Source organism: Pyrgilauda ruficollis, unplaced genomic scaffold (genome assembly GCF_017590135.1).
Source record: "Pyrgilauda ruficollis isolate IOZ18807 unplaced genomic scaffold, ASM1759013v1 scaffold32, whole genome shotgun sequence".
Lineage (NCBI taxonomy): Eukaryota > Metazoa > Chordata > Aves > Passeriformes > Passeridae > Pyrgilauda > Pyrgilauda ruficollis.
In genome coordinates this window covers 205,968-221,249 of record NW_024524600.1, presented here as the reverse complement: position 1 = coordinate 221,249, position 15,282 = coordinate 205,968, and the positions used below count along the sequence as shown (strand labels likewise).

At 48.8% G+C, this 15,282-nt stretch overlaps 2 protein-coding genes across 3 annotated transcripts; one reads left to right on the top strand and one right to left on the bottom strand.

Annotated features, from left to right (window-relative positions):
- The first annotated feature begins 269 nt into the window (after window positions 1-269).
- Window positions 270-2,890, top strand: CYREN (cell cycle regulator of NHEJ). Its single transcript, XM_041474444.1, has 2 exons — window positions 270-420; window positions 2,373-2,890. The coding sequence occupies exons 1-2, from the start codon at window positions 373-375 to the stop codon at window positions 2,604-2,606; spliced, it is 282 nt and encodes a 93-aa protein (XP_041330378.1). The 5' UTR covers window positions 270-372; the 3' UTR covers window positions 2,607-2,890.
- Window positions 2,891-3,406: 516 nt separating this feature from the next.
- Window positions 3,407-9,213, bottom strand: TMEM140 (transmembrane protein 140). Of its 2 annotated transcripts, XM_041474442.1 has the most exons (5): window positions 8,546-9,213; window positions 6,511-6,629; window positions 5,786-5,899; window positions 5,606-5,677; window positions 3,407-4,998 (listed from the first exon to the last, which is right to left on the bottom strand). In XM_041474442.1, exons 3-5 carry the CDS (start codon window positions 5,796-5,798, stop codon window positions 4,415-4,417), a joined length of 669 nt encoding a protein of 222 aa, XP_041330376.1. In that variant the 5' UTR covers window positions 5,799-5,899; window positions 6,511-6,629; window positions 8,546-9,213; the 3' UTR covers window positions 3,407-4,414. The 2 variants fall into 2 exon arrangements, with proteins under 2 accessions (XP_041330376.1, XP_041330377.1); XM_041474443.1 differs by lacking the exon at window positions 5,606-5,677 and having other exon boundaries at window positions 8,546-8,966.
- Window positions 9,214-15,282: the final 6,069 nt, after the last annotated feature.

The following is a 15,282-nucleotide window of genomic DNA, read 5'->3' as shown; positions in this document are numbered from 1 at the left end:
CTTATGGTGCAGCTGCTCTTCATGCCAGTCTGAGCTAATGTCCCCTCCAATCCAGTGCTGAATTCTAACTGGAATTCCCAGTGTTAGTCTGAGAGTTTAGAGAGCTCTCAAATGGGAGCCTTTGCCTCTCAAAAGGCCAGGAAAGATTGCGGCTGTATTCCAAGCCCTGCAGTGTTGACTACATTGCACAGGGGTTTTAGAATTTAGAATTACAAAATTACAGAATGGTCTGGGTTGGAAGGGACCTAAAGCTTTTCTAGTTCCGCCGCTGGGGCGGGGGAGCGGCCGGGGCGGCGGGCGGGAGGGCGAGCCCGGGCGCTGCCCGCGCTGAGCGTCCCCTGTGCACTGCCCAGGCCGGCGGCGCTGTACTGCATGAACGAGGCCGAGCTGGTGGAGGTGGCCCTGGCGGTCTTGGCCGAGGTGAGCGGGGACCTCCGGGGGTGGGGACGCGGCCCTGGCCCTAGCCGAGCACGGCGGGCGGCAGGGCTCGGGAGGACGGGCAGGGAGCGCTGCTGGCCGCGGCTGCCTGGCGGCCCCTCTCTGGGCGGCTTTGCCGGCCCCTCGATTGCGGCTGTATTCCAAGCCCTGCAGTGTTGACTACATTGCACAGGGGTTTTAGAATTTAGAATTACAAAATTACAGAATGGTCTGGGTTGGAAGGGACCTAAAGCTTTTCTAGTTCCAACTCTGCCATGAGCACGGCTGCCTTCTGCTAGACCAGGTTGTCCAAAGCCCCATTCAGCCCGGTCCTGAACGCTACCACAGATGTTACTTTCTTCCAGATGTTATCTTCCAGCCCTCACAGAGGGTCAGCTGAGGTTTCTGGAGAGAGACTACTTTCAGGTTTGCTTCATAAGTAGGACTAAAAGCAAAACAAAAGCCCCAAAACAGGGAAAGAAAGTATAAAAAACATGCACCAGTCCAAGGCTGCTATGCACAATGATGCATTAGTACAGCATTGATACTGTGCCAGAAGCCCGGAGGGAAGGAATGAACATGTTGTTTTGCTAGAACAACGCTCAACATGCTGTATTCCCAGAGGGGCTTTTACTCCATCCTTGGCCCAGGCTCCCGTCTCTCCTCGCTTCCCGGCACGAGTCCCCCGGCCGCCGCTGCCCCGGCTCCCTGCGCGCCCGGGCCTGCAGAGGGCGCCCATGCAGCGGCGGGCGCGCTCGGGGCGTCCCCGCAGCCCCGTCACCGAGCGCTCGGGGGCGGCGCCGGGCCCGGCCCGCCAGGCTGCCCCCGGGGCTCCGAGCCTGGCACGCAGCTGGCCCGGAGCCATGTGTGACGGACTGTCGAGGGACGCGCGGCCGCACTGCCTGCCTGCCTGATCAAACACGGGGCTCCGTCGTGACTTGGGTTTTAGGGCGGCCTGGGGCTGCTTTTCCAGCTGCCCCGCAGCGCGGTCGGGCGAGGAAGCCGCCTCGGTGTGGCGGGCGGAAGGCGCCCCGGCGGCGCCGCCCCGCGTAGCCATGGCGGCGGGCGCGCGGCGGCGGCGCGGGGCCCTGGGCCGGGCTGGCGGAGGGCAGGGCCGCTGGGCCTCGGGCCCGAAACGCCTTCCAGCGGGGGAGGTTCTGTGCCCGTCCGCCAACGGGCCCTCGTTACCTAAGCCTTTTGCTTGTAACTTGACGGGAAGTTGAAGAATCATGAACGCCCGGGAGAAATTTTCGGCAATTTGCTGATATTTGAGGGAACGAGTGACCAAACCAGGACCTAGAGCGTTGCCAGTGCGTTACACTGAAGAAATTAATCTCAATGTCTTTGAAAGCGAACAGCACCTTTAAAATGAACCACAGAAGAACCTTTTGAAAAGCAGCCTTTGATCCCATCACTGATTAATGTGTGCAGGCCTATGTGCTGCATTTGAACTTTGTGAAGAAGCAATAGGGTGGTATTTACAGATTGTCTGACAGGTTGCTATTTTCCCTAATGTGAAATCTCTCAGGGCTTTTGTACTTTTTATGTGAAGATTTTTTTCACTCACTGGCCAAGGGTACTGCAGTCCCTTCCACAGCCTAACACATCACAAAATCACGCTGTCCCAGATGGAGGGACATTCCCCTTCACTATCTAAAAATGAGTATTAATTATAGGCTAAATACAATGTTTTATATGATTTGCTACACTTCCTGACATGCTAGAAAAATTCATTTGAATGTAGCTCAAAATCATAGTAAAATCAAGGGAATGTTGCTTGAAAACAACTTCTCTCGGTCCTTTGCACCCTGCGGGCGCCGCAGGGCACGGCCGCGGGCCTGGGGCCTGGCGAGGCGGGCTCTCGGGGATGGTGGGCTGGCTGTCCTCCTGCTCCTTGGGGTGCTCCCGGCGTGAAGTCATGCACGGCCGGCGCTTGTTGTTTTCCCTCTGGTCAGAATCTACAGTGCGAGGAAGGTGAAGAGAACGCCCGGTCCAGGAGTGAAGAGGAGCAGGAGATCCCGCCAACACCAATCGAGGTTCCTGGAAGCAAGGCCAACACGGATGGAGGCAGTGACCACGGTCCAGCACTTCCATCCCCTCCTGGTGCTGGTGCTGACACAAAGAGGACAGGCAGGGAGAACTCTGAGGACGATGTCCTGAAATACGTCAGGGAGATCTTTTTCAGCTGACATCTCTGACTTCCCAGGAGAAGAGGGCACAGTGGGGAGGATGTCTCCTCCCGCGGCCCTGGGAACGGCGGGAGGAGGGCCGGGAGGGGGCTGTGCATCCATCTGCTGTGTTCGTGCCCTGTGTAGCTGGTAGGATACCCAGGAAGGCCAGAGGGGGAAAGGAAGGAGGTGCTCTGTTCTCCCACTCTGTGCTGGGCTCTGTGGGATTTGGCTCCAGATTAGGATGTGTTCAATTCTATTTCACATTTCAGAGCATGGACAGATAAAAGAGGACATTCTGGTTTCTGTGAGTATCCCTTTGGTGAGTTGGTGTTGGGCATAGAGGGGAGCAGGGAGCTGCTGACCTGGAAGACCTTTGCTGGCAGAGCTACATGGTCATGTTCAGCCTTGGGGGCTCCCTTGTCCTTGTGGTCCCTTGCAGTCACAGCTGCAGTGGGGCCTGGCAGGCTGTTCCCACTGGGCCTAGTGCTGAGTTTGCCTCCAGACTCCAGCAGTCTTCCCAATGCTGAGGAACATGTGTGGGAGCACAGTGGCAGGGGCCGGGACTACCCTGAGGGGGCTGACCCCATGGCAGCATGCATGGAGGTCTAGGAAGGGATGAAGATGGCTCAGTATCCTCTTCCCAGTCAAAAAAAAAAAAAAAGGACAAACAAGCCACATGAGGCCAGCTGTGAGAGCATGTATTGAAATGAAGAATCGGTCAAATCAGCATCACCAGCCGCATCCCCACTAAGGCTGAAGCAAGAGAGAAAACAACCTCTCATGTCCCTTGAAACAAATTCACTCAGCTGCAAAGAATATCACTGTTAAGCAGGCATTCTTTATTTACATAAGTTCACCCAGCCACGGGATGAATTAATGCAGTGTATACTCACAAAGCTGCTACATATTCACTACACAGAAAAATCAATAACATAAAACTCCTGTTTTGAAAAATAATTCTATGAACTGTATTAACTGTTTCAGTGTTTTCTGCCATCTAGTGTCCTTTAGGTTTATTACTTCCCTCCTGTAGGGGTTTTGGTGGTTGTTTAATCATCTGCATCACTTGTCCTTTTATTGCACTTTCTTAATCAGTGCATGCTCAGTCTGTTACCTTGTTTTCAAACTACAAAACTGCTTCTTTCTGGTGTTACTTCAGTATCGTCCTAGATGGCTTTCTTCGCAGCCTTGAAGGTTGGTTGTTGATTGGCAGCTTATTTATTTTAAGTTATATGTATCCTATCTACTTATTAAGAAACTACCTGTTTGGTTACATTTTCCTGAGCATTTGTTAGTTCCTAGTTAAACACAATCTACAGATACTATTTTTAAATTCCCTTTATCTTTGTTATATGGTAGGGCAAAATGTATTATAAATACTTCGTTAGTTACAAATGTAATCACACACTATGAGATGCTAGCAACGTTTTTTACTTATACTAGGTGTGAGCAGAGAGCTGTGTTCACTGTACACTGGTTGTGCTACCTTCACTGCTCTTTGGGGCCAGAAGTGCTGCCACTTTGATGCTGTGCCCCAAACTGAGGGGTGTTACATGCTGTTGAACCTGGGAAGGTGCAACGTGTACCTGGAAAGCTTCTGTGCTGTGGCTCTTGGTGTCTGCTGCCAGCTTGATGCAGGAGTGCTGCACACAGCAATGTGCCAGAGCATGGCTGGACATGAGCCTTTGGACTGGGAATCAGATTTTTGCTAGGGAGTAAAGCTGTATTTGGATTACAATTTTAAATCATATTACCGATAGCTCTTGCATCTCCTTCACTGTCAAATCTTAGTGGGCAGGGCCTTGTCAGTTAAATGGTTTTGACACCTATGTGTGTGCTTGACCCAGCACGGTGGCAGTGAGAATCTGGAGCAGTAGCAGAGCCTGAGTCCCAAGCAGTGCCAGGAAGCCTCCAGTGAAATCAGAGGGATGAATCCACTGCGAGGTTTGTAAAAGAAACATACCCAGGCCTCCAGACAGGATTATCGTCTTGATGAACAGTATGGTGCGGATCATCTTCCATCCCTCTCCTTGCCCTGTGCAATTCACATTTAAAAGAAAAGGGAGGTGGAAGAGGATTAAGACCAGGCAGGTATACACACAGACCCTGGCTAGTCCCAGCTGTAGTAGACTGATGCCCATTGCCTGTAGGTGCTTGGTGTCCAGGCACTGCAGCTCCCCAGCTGTATCGTTCCACAGGCAGAAGTTGTAAAAGCCGATGCGTTTGTCAGGGAGGTTCACCAGGTTTCCAACTTCGTACAGCAGTGCATAGGACATCAAGGCCAAGGCTCCAAGAGTCTCCAGTAAAATCAGCAGGTGCAGCAGGTTCTTGGTACGCCTCTGTGGCAGCAGACCCATCCTGGTGCCTGCATGCTTTCTTGCTACCATGGTAAAAGCTGCTGTGAGGATGCCTGTTGCAAAACATGAAGGGGGGACCCCTCAGTTGTTGCCTCTTATGGCACCCTTCCCAAGATGCCCCTTATGGCTGGGGTCCAGGGACTCCCCTTGCAAATAGAACAAGAATGTCTCAGTCCTGCCTAGGACTGTGCTGCACATGAGTTACTGGGTTAAGGAGGGTGCATTTGGTGCACTTGTGGTCACAGCAAAGGTGGCTTAAGGGTGTCCCATGTGTGGACCAGTACTGGGAGGAGAGTATGACTCAGCACTACACATGCCCTTTGCTTCATGGTCTCACTGGAAAAGAGCCATTTGTCAGCAAACTGCAGGGATGGGAGGAGAGAAAAACTGCTGTCTGCTAAGAAGCAAGATAAGAGCTATTCTGGGATAATGCCTTTCTTTTAGTTTTTATCAGACAAGGACATCCCTTGTGATCTTTGGACTACTGAGTAAAGTGCAGACATGACAGGATCTGAACTGCAGGGCTTGCCTTCCCTCCCTGCCCTTGTCCTATAGCTCTGCAACACCCAGTGCCATTGATACCACCCATTTCCAGCATCTGAGCTCCACATGCAGGTCCTTGCATGCCTGTAGATTTCTGAGCACAGCAGGACTGGATACCTGGAGCTCTGCTACCCACTGAGGCTGGTAGACATGGTGCTCCTCTGTCTTGGTTGCCTGGGGCCCAGTCCCCTACACAGACAGGCAATTGCCGAGCTCAGAGAGGGACCCTGGATGTTCCTGCAGCCACTCCTGTGGCTTCCTCTGAGACGCAGGGATATGGGTGCTACTGAGACACACCTGTGATTGCCATCCACCTTGCTCCTCTCACAGACTGGTTGGCAAACCAGACTCTGCTCCTCTTCCCAGAATGTGTACTGTCCTCTTCTGCAGTGAATAGGCTTCTGCTTCACGCTGAAAAACAGGGAAGTGGCATCAGGAAAGGCTATCACTGCCTGCTGAGCCACATGGCATTGAAGCACTGTCCACCCAGGTCTGCAGAGAGGCATGAACACAGGACTCAAGAGACCTTGGCTTCAAGCCAGCCTCAGGCTTGAAACTTTGCAAATAACTCTTCCTCCCTCTGACAAGCTTCATCTGCTGAGAATCATTTACCACTTTCCTTCAAGAAGTTCACATTGGCCCTACTGTCCCCTTCCACCGCCTATTGCCCAGTGATATATAATTTACTGGGTCCCTTCCAGTTCATAACAGTCTGTGAATCTGTGATATCCTGGATGTTCTCCTAGACCACTGCCCAAAGCTGATTGTGCATTTGTTACAGCCTCTGAGTTTTTAGAGTGCCAGAAGAGACTCCATTGAATCTGTGCTCAGTGTCTGGTGGTGGTGCTGGTGACCAGAGACCTTTCAGCATTCCCCTCCCACTCCTCATCTCTCCCTGGAGACTTGGAAGTGGGGTACTTCTGTTTAATGATGACAAATATGAAGCTTCTCAGTCCCAAACTTCTCCCAGGGGAAGCACACACACAGCATGGAAGTGGGGGGTCACAGCATGAGACACCAACCTGTCCACTTCCCCTGGTCACTTTTCCCTCACTTCTTGTAGACTCCCTTGGAGGGCTTCTTCTCAACAGGCTTCTGGAGAGACTGGAAGGTCACATGGAGGACGCCCATTGTTCTGAATCTGCAACGAAGACACAAGCAACCAGGAAAATATCTATGAGAATGAGACCTCCAGCAGATGTAATTTCACCATGGTTTGTCTTTCCCCTAGTATTGCCCCTTGGTTTGTCTGTCTCACACATGTCCTGCACCCAGGCATTGCTGCTCTTCCTCTCCCTGTTCTGCAAGGGCTCACACCACTCATTGCTCTTCCTGCTGTCCTGTCTTACCCTCAGAGGAAGAACAAGCTGCACTTGGAGGGAGCTCTTGGCTGGCTGACCTGGTCTCCAGGGATTTCTGTTAGACCACTACAGCCCAGCTGACTCTTGGCCCTGCCCACCCACCAACCCTTGCTGTTGTATTTCTTTAGACCAGTTTCCTAAGGAAGGCAGGCTTGTAGAATTGTGGCTTTTTGTTCAGTCATCTCATGCTCACTCCCCCTGCATCCATAAAAATGTAAAAGCTATTAAAAATTGTCCTAGTTGCACATGCTTACTAGAGAGGGGACAGAGAATTAAATTCCTGTCAGGTTTATGGTAACGTATGGCAGGGCTGGAGGACAGCCACCTCAGAGACCCTGTGCTGCTGAGTGATCTCTGCATGTGGGGGAACCTGGGGAAAGCCCGTGGTATCTCTGCCCTCTCCTTTGCTTTGAGGACATATTTTCCCAGTGATATCCCTCTCTTCATGGTCAAATTGCTGGCATCTTTGCCTCCTGCTGCCTCCCCTGCCCTGCCCAGCCCAACCCAGTAGGTAAATCCCTGTCCCTATGTGTGACTGATAGGAGCAGAAACATGCCTGGGATGGCCCTGTGCCAGCTGGATAGAGAACTGGCCTGGAGGCAGTGAAGGCTGAGAGCTGGCACCCTGCCACAGTGCAGCCAGGGACAGGACATTTGTGAGCTCTGCAGCTCATCACTGAGGCAGGTTTGGCAGCAGCCTGGCTGAGAAGCAAGAGACAAACAGGAAAGGGCTCTCACCCAATGTACAGCTTGGGATTTTCCCAGACAGAGGCAGTCTCGCTGCCTGTAAGGAGGTGTCTTTGGATAGGAGACTCTGTGGCTCTTCCTCAAAGGTGCAAGAAAGAGGAACCTGAACATGGCGCAGTGAGCCCCAGCCTGGAGTCAGTCTCCTTGTTCCTGGACTGGCATTGATGGAAACACTGGGTTTCACCATAGGAGAGCTCTGTGTCTCAGTCTCCCTGGCAGAGAGAGGCCCCATGTGAATGGCTCAGGAGCTCCCTGAGGTGGGAGATAAGGCTCCTAAGCACCCTCTGTGCTTTTGGGACTGCACAGCCCTTTCCTCTGCTGCTCACAGGCAGGTGGGCACCCTTGCCAGGCTGGGGCTGTGCCTTCCTCCAGCAAGCAGCTGGTGGAGTGCCTGGACAAGGGAACAGGGAGTCACACAGCTTTGGTACAGGATCTGTGCAGGGACGAGCATCTCTGTGAGCCACTGGATGCCGCTGCAGTGGGGCTGAGTGCGAGGAGGCGAGGAAATGGGCATTTCCTTTTGCATTGAAGAGCCCCCCCAGACATTTTCACTTTCTCACCTCCCCTCTCCCTGGCTGCTGAGGGGAGAAATGCTGTACAAGAGATACGGGAAAGTGTAATGCTTTGGACATGACACTTTTCCTTCAAGACATCTGTCGTCTTCCTTCACCACCTCCCCACCCCAGCTATCCGGGTCGTCTTTCTCCCTCAAGCAGGATTAGCTGCAGAGAAACCATGAGTGAAGAAAGGCCACTGACGAGCTAAGGATTGCTGGTAAACAGAAACCAACCAGCAGCAAATGGAACAGACTGTGGGCGCACTGCCCTTAAAGCATCTTATAGCAGGGGAAGGACCCACCAAGACATCAGCACCCTGCAAGACCACTTCTGGCAGTTCTCCCCAATGCCAGTGACATTAAAAAAGCGGGGGTCTCAGTGGAGGATACTTACGGGCTGCCCATTTGGGTGGGTGTGGAGCTGAAACACGCTGGAGAGGGCTGTGCTGCCGTTCTAGGAGCCGAGAGGTGCTGTGGCTGCAGCCGGTGCTGTGGCTGTCCCCACAGCCTGTTTTGTCACGTGCAGATGGTTATCTGCTTTCTCTTTCGGTTCTAAGGGCAGTGCTCTTTCCCGATATCGAGTCAGCTGCATATGACCAAGAAAACAAGCCAAGCCCAGCTCCACAACCGGAGAACCCGAGCCAGGGTCAGGCTTGTGTTTCCTTTCCTTCTCCCTGCTGTGCTAACCAGCACGAAAACCCGACCGGGCTAAGCTCATTCAGATTGTTGTGCTGTTAGAGTCGCTTGGGTGTCCATGAGGGCTTAGATTAATTTGTTTCGTTTTGTTTGGACACTTCTATAGAGGTGACTGACCGTCCCAGCACGTATCTCAGTTCCTCAGCACTACTGGAGTTCGCTGCCAGCATGGCCCTTCTTGCCCTTTGGACACTGAGCCCTCCTTCCCTCCCTCTGCTTCCCAGAAAGAGCGTTGCCCAAGTTCCCTGCCCACAGCCACCGTGCTTACGCAGGCACAGTGCAAAGTGCCCAGGTGCTGCTGCCACAGGAAACCACTGAAACCTCGAGTTATGTAAGGGGAAAAACTCTCCTGCTGCCTTTACTCCTCCTGGGCCGATGTGGAATCGTTTGTCCTGCTAGCAGTCTTTGTGGTGGGGTTGGCCCTCCTTTGCTGGGAGGGCTGTGTGCTGGGGGTGGATGCATGTGGGACACCTAGCCATGAAGCTGTTCTCCTAATTCCATGCTTAGGCATGGTCTAGAAATGTCCATGTCGTACACATGTTGTGAGCGTCTAATACTGGCACTCACGCCCAAGAACACAAAGTGGAAAGAAATATGGGAGGAAGTTGTAAGAGAAGCTCAGTGGACAGAGGCATGCAGGTGGTGGTGTGGGGATGCCTTCCTATGTGCCTGTGTGTGGAATAACTTCAGCATGGAGAGGGACAAGGGTCTGGATCAAGGGAGTTCAGATCATGGGTGGCTTAGGCAGGGGTTCTGGTGGGTGGGGACAGAAATCTTGCAGCAAATGAAGTCCAGCAGTCCAGAGCTGCTGAGCTGAAAGGGGAGAAGAAAGCCTTGGGGTTGAATATGGCCATCTTCTAGCATTGGGGCTGATGGCTGGGGAACTGAGGAATAAGAGACTTCTGAGTTAAGACCTCTGTGCCAGTGGAGCAGAGCATAATGCTTTGGCAGGGGCATGTTTGTGCTCCCAAGGAGGAGGGGTCTTGCAGTTTGGGAACATTTTTCTCCCATTCAGGGAGAAAAAGGGTATATAATTTTGATCTGGTGATCAACCAGCTCCTTAGCTGATCTCAGCGAAGCCTTGGGGTTGAATATGGCCAGCTGATGGCTGGGGAACTCAGGAATAAGAGACTTCTGAGTTAAGACCTCTGTGCCAGTGGAGCAGAGTAACATGCTTTGGCAGGGGCATGTTTGTGCTCCCAAGGAGGAGGGGTCTTGCAGTTTGGGAACATTTTTCTCCCATTCAGGGAGAAAAAGGGTATATAATTTTGATCTGGTGATCAACCAGCTCCTTAGCTGATCTCAGCACCACAAGTGAAGCTGCTGTTTCACTGCCATAGGCAGAAGGCACAAGCAAGCTCCTTCAAAAATATCCTTGCTTTCACACTGGGGTAATCAGGATGACTGCCACACTGGGTCTGCTCTACCATGCCAGAGCATTTCTCCCTGGAGCCACTGTCCCCCTAGAGGGGTGGCTGTTCCAACACCAGCACAACATGTAACCTGACATTGCTTCCACTGGGCACACACCTTTTTTGGCCTTTTCCCCCAAGAGAAGATCCCTGTTCAGCCAAGCTGGTCTGCTGCCTCATCTGCTTGACTTCCAACATTTTGGAATTGCTGGCTACTGTGCCCTTAGGAGGTGATGTTTAAAAAGTTTAAATGTTTAAATTGCACCATTTGGGAATGTTACTCTTGGAGTGTGGCATCTCACTGGCCAGAGTTGGTTGCTTGATTGTGCACCTGTGGCAGAAGCACTTTTCAGTGTTTCCTGAGAAGCTCCATGTCTCCACCCTGGCAGGGTCTAAGTCTCTGCTGCTTTTAATGCCTCCTGGGATGCCATGGCTGCCAAAAGGGAGAAATCCAGTCAAATTTGACTCAAGACTTGGTCCCAGCTGACCTTCTGACTCTGGCAGCTTCCTTCCACACCTTTGGCTGCCTCTCTAGCAGGTAGTTTTTCTGCCTTCTCCTTGCAGGTGTTTGGGCAGGGAAGATTGTGCCTGAAGGCTGGGCAGGATTCAGTTTGTCTTTCCATTCCCCTTCCTGGGGACATTTTACTGGTATGGCTGACTGCCTCTTGGGCTTCCAATGCCCAAGTCTGATGATGGAGCTGTTGGGGGCGATAAGTCTGATGGGGGTGAGGTGAGCACGGGAATGATCATCAACATGTCTCATGGACAAAGGATGGGAAGGGGGAGGAGAAAGAGAGCAAGGCTTTTACCTGTATGTGCCTGGTGGTAGGAGAGACTGGATGGAGTGTTTGGGCTGCTGGGTCCTGTTTTCTGTGGGTGGGAAAGGAGAGCATGTTCCAGGAGCCAGCTTCTACTAAATTCCTGTGTGGCCCTTCCTTCCTGGAATTGTTTCCTGAAGTGGACATCATGTTTTCATGCATTAAAAAGGTTTTAAAGTGGAATTAACTGCTCTGCAGTTCTTGATTTCTCATTGTGGAGTTAAAGCAAACACTCAGCAGTTTAGCAATATTAATATTAAGGAAAGCATGAGATGAACTGGGACTTTGCAAAATTTTTTGCTGATTTTACCCTCCTGTTTTAAAAGTAAACTACTACACCTTATCCCACATATGATTCTGTGGGATAATACTCCAGTCTGGCTATAAAACACAGAAACAAAATATTAAGAGCTGGGATATTTATTTATTTGTTTGTTAAACTTCCTCTAAGCAATGCCAATTCCGGGAAAGCCTAGAAGAATGCGATCTGTTACATTTCTCCCCTTGGGTATGGTACATAATATCTAGGAATTAAATCTGCAGCTGGGGGAGGAAGCGCCAAGCCTGCAAAAACATTTAAAGAGACATTCTTTATTAATCTCCTCTTTGGCAGGCAAACTCTTACTGGTCATAACACTGCAGTATACTCAACTGTACCGTACTTAAACTGTACTTGAACTCTACTTAACTGGACTGCTTGTCCCACAGAAGACAATTACAGCTGTAATTGTCTGTGCCTAGACTGAGAGGCTGGGAGAAGCCTTTTAACTGCGTCTCTCCCTGCATACATGTCTTTTTTCTCAAGAGCTGGATCCCCAGTGCCTTGGCTGGTGTGACAGGCACAGCCCCCGCACTGATGGCTGGTGAGGACCAGGTGTCCCCAAGTGCCCAAATCAGTGCTGCAGGCCAGGCCCCTGGGCTCTCTCTCAGCATGACCTGACCCAGCAGATGTGTCTCACAGCTGGACATGGGCCAGCTTAGCTGCATCTGGCTTTAGTGCTGCACTGCCAGCACCTCCCCTCACAGAACCATTGGGTGAGATCCATGATCAGCAGGTGAGATGGCAGGTCTGACAGTGTATGGGAGGGTTTGTCCCTTGAGAAACAAAGAATATTTACAGCATTTTTAACAACCTTTTACTCTAAGCAAAGAGGTGCCTTTACAGTTGATATTGAATTTCATTAATAATATTTAGCCCAATGAGCACATTATTACAAATGCATGTACCCTACTGCCAATAGGAGAAAATATTTTTTAACCTCTCTGGAATTTGCCTTGGGTTTATTTTTTCTCCAGTGAGATTGTTGTCAATCAGTAAATCATAATGTAGTAATGTGATGAAGACAGTTTCAATTACAGAAAATTTAGCTCTTCCAAATGCTGAGGTTGAAGGAAATCCAGCCAAAGAACTCCGTACTTATCTTTGTGGAACATACACTTTACTGAGGTTTGAGCTTATAGAAAAAAATGGCTTATTGGTATTTAAAGAATTAAACTTGTAAGGTTTACCTTTTTCACTGGCTCTGGTACCTGAAATATCTTGGTGCAATATCAGTGCCTTGAGTCTGTGAAACAGAGTAGTGCTTTGAGTTTCTGAAAAAAGAATAGAGACAGGAATGAATTATTATGACTAACAAGTTCCAAAAGACTGGCTGACAAAAAGGTGTTATCTATCAGTCAGCCACTTTAGGGACTGTTCAGGGAGAGTACACCACGCTAGGACAGGGGAATCTTGGTAAGAGTTCAACAGCTAATGGGAAAACAGTTACCATGTAAAGGCTGGTATTTTTCTTTTGGTGACAAAATTGTTTGTGTAAAGTTACAGTGATTAAATTAAATTTTCATGTATTGCTCTCTGTCAGAAAAAAAAAAAAAAAACCAAAAAAACCAAAAAAACCTGCCACACCATGTTCGTCCTGGGATGAAAAATATGGGTATTTTTTCTTTTATGACTTCTGTTCTTAGCCATGTTGTTAAAATGTTCGCCTGATATTTTAGGGTGTTTTCTTTATGGTGTCTTGGTAACCATTTTGATTAATAAGGGAATATTACAGTTACAAACTGAAAAATCCCCAACAAACCAAACCAACAATTGCAAATAAACATGATAATCACAATGCCAGAAGGAGTACACTTAAGAAAGCTGCTCAAGGTTGAATCCCTTACGCTGTTCTTTTCAACAAATATTTATGAACCTGGATACAAACATATCCTACTGACAAGGGAGCTCACTTCCTTCTCAGTATGGCTTGTTTATTTTTAGTCTGGGAACTGGACAGCTATGCTTTCTCAGTTATATTAATTGCCATTGCTCTGTTTTTCATATGTTTGGGCTTCTGAAAAAAAGAACTGGCATAAAATGTCTTATTTTAAGAAATACTGGTCTACCTCTTGAACCAATGAAAGCATTAACAAAGCAGTCAGCATTATAAAGTGTATGTAAAGAATAAAAAAGAATATCACCCATTGAAATACCAATGTGACTTCTTTCCAAATAACAGTTTGCTTTCTCTATGCAGCAATAACAGTGCTCCTATGTTACATCTTGAGGCCATACAGTTTTCTAGGCTGAACATCAGCAAAGTGTCATTGAGGGCTACATGCAGCTCCAGCATGAATTTCTGTCAGAAATTCTACTGCAGCTGTGATATTCCTTGCTATTCACTTTTTTTTTTTTTTCAAATGTTTTTAACCACTTTCATCAAGATCAACAGAAATTTTGTTTAGTCTTTTGATCTAATAAACTTACTTAGTCACTGAAGTAGATCCACATGGGGAAATGCACATACATAATCTTGAGAAGAAGATGTTTCTTGAAGGGATCATGATCAATTTGATAAACTCTTGTTACTTGCTTTACATAGTAACAGCATCACCCTGGCACGTTTTGCTTCTGGTACACATCCACCAAAAGAACTTTATTCATTTCATGAAAGATGTATGAATGCAATTCATGCAATTTCATTGCATGAAATATGTCTTCGCTTGGATTTTAGCACCAAAATGACACAACAGGACCTAGTGAAGCTCGACCTGACAAATAGTTTTGCAATGTATACTGGTATTTATAGGTCTTGGCAAGCACAGCCTCACAGGGTCAGGCTCTTAGATGCCCAAAGCGGTGTTCAGTTCTGAACATCTCCTCCTCTGCTAAGTTTTCCTTTTTTCTGTTGTTTATTTACAGTATTTATGTCATAAACAGGAAGCAACAATTTCCAGGAACTATTATTGTTGGCTAAATTTCATCCCAAACTTTCTAAAGGAGTTTGCTTTGCATATCTGTGGGAAACCTCCTGAGTAATAGTATGTCAATCGCAAGCACGAAAGAAACAAACACCAAGTAAACAAGAAGAAAAATGTACTTCAACCCTTTTTATCTTGGCAAAACAAGTAAGTATAGGTTACAGAAAAATAAAATGTCTCTTTGTCCTCCTGTGAAATCACTCTTTGGAATCTGAGTGATTTAAATACATTTGTCTATGAACTTAGATGTAGCCAATAGGCCCTTAGTGACACTGTGATGGCTCTTCTGCATGTGAGCGAGGAGGACACAGCTCCTGAGCACTCTGAACCAGGTGTTACCAAGCATGGCTGACACCAAGGTACAGAGCATGATACTTCTTGTGCTTAATGCTTGTGCCCTCGCCATCCTGACCCTGAGACTGCTTACTCAGCTGTACTGCAGAAGCTGACAGGTGAAAGCCTTCCTTGGAACAAAAACTGCCTTCTGGATGATCAGGATTAAGCTACAGGGAAAATGAATACTTCTGGTCTGCACTGCTCATCTGACCTAGTTCTCTGACAATGCATCAAGATCACAGAACCATCACAGAATCAGAGTGATCTTTGTTGGAAGAGTCCTTAAAGATCACCTAGCTCCAACTCCCCTGCCATGGGCAGGGATACCTTCCACTAGACCAGGTTGCTCCAAGTCCCATCCAACCTACCTTGAACACTTCCAGGGACAAAGCATCAACAGCTTCTCTGGCCAACCTGTTCTGGTGAGTCTTCACCCTCATAGTGAAGAATTTTTCCCTAAAATTTATTCTAAATTTACGCATGTGTCTTTTTATTTCTTTGCATTTCAGCACCAGATCTTGATTTCTTACGATGGATGTCTTAAATTTGATGAACTAGATACAATCTATTAATGTTTCCCCAGAAAATAAAAGAAGTGTACAAAAGTTTTATTCTCTAATAAATGA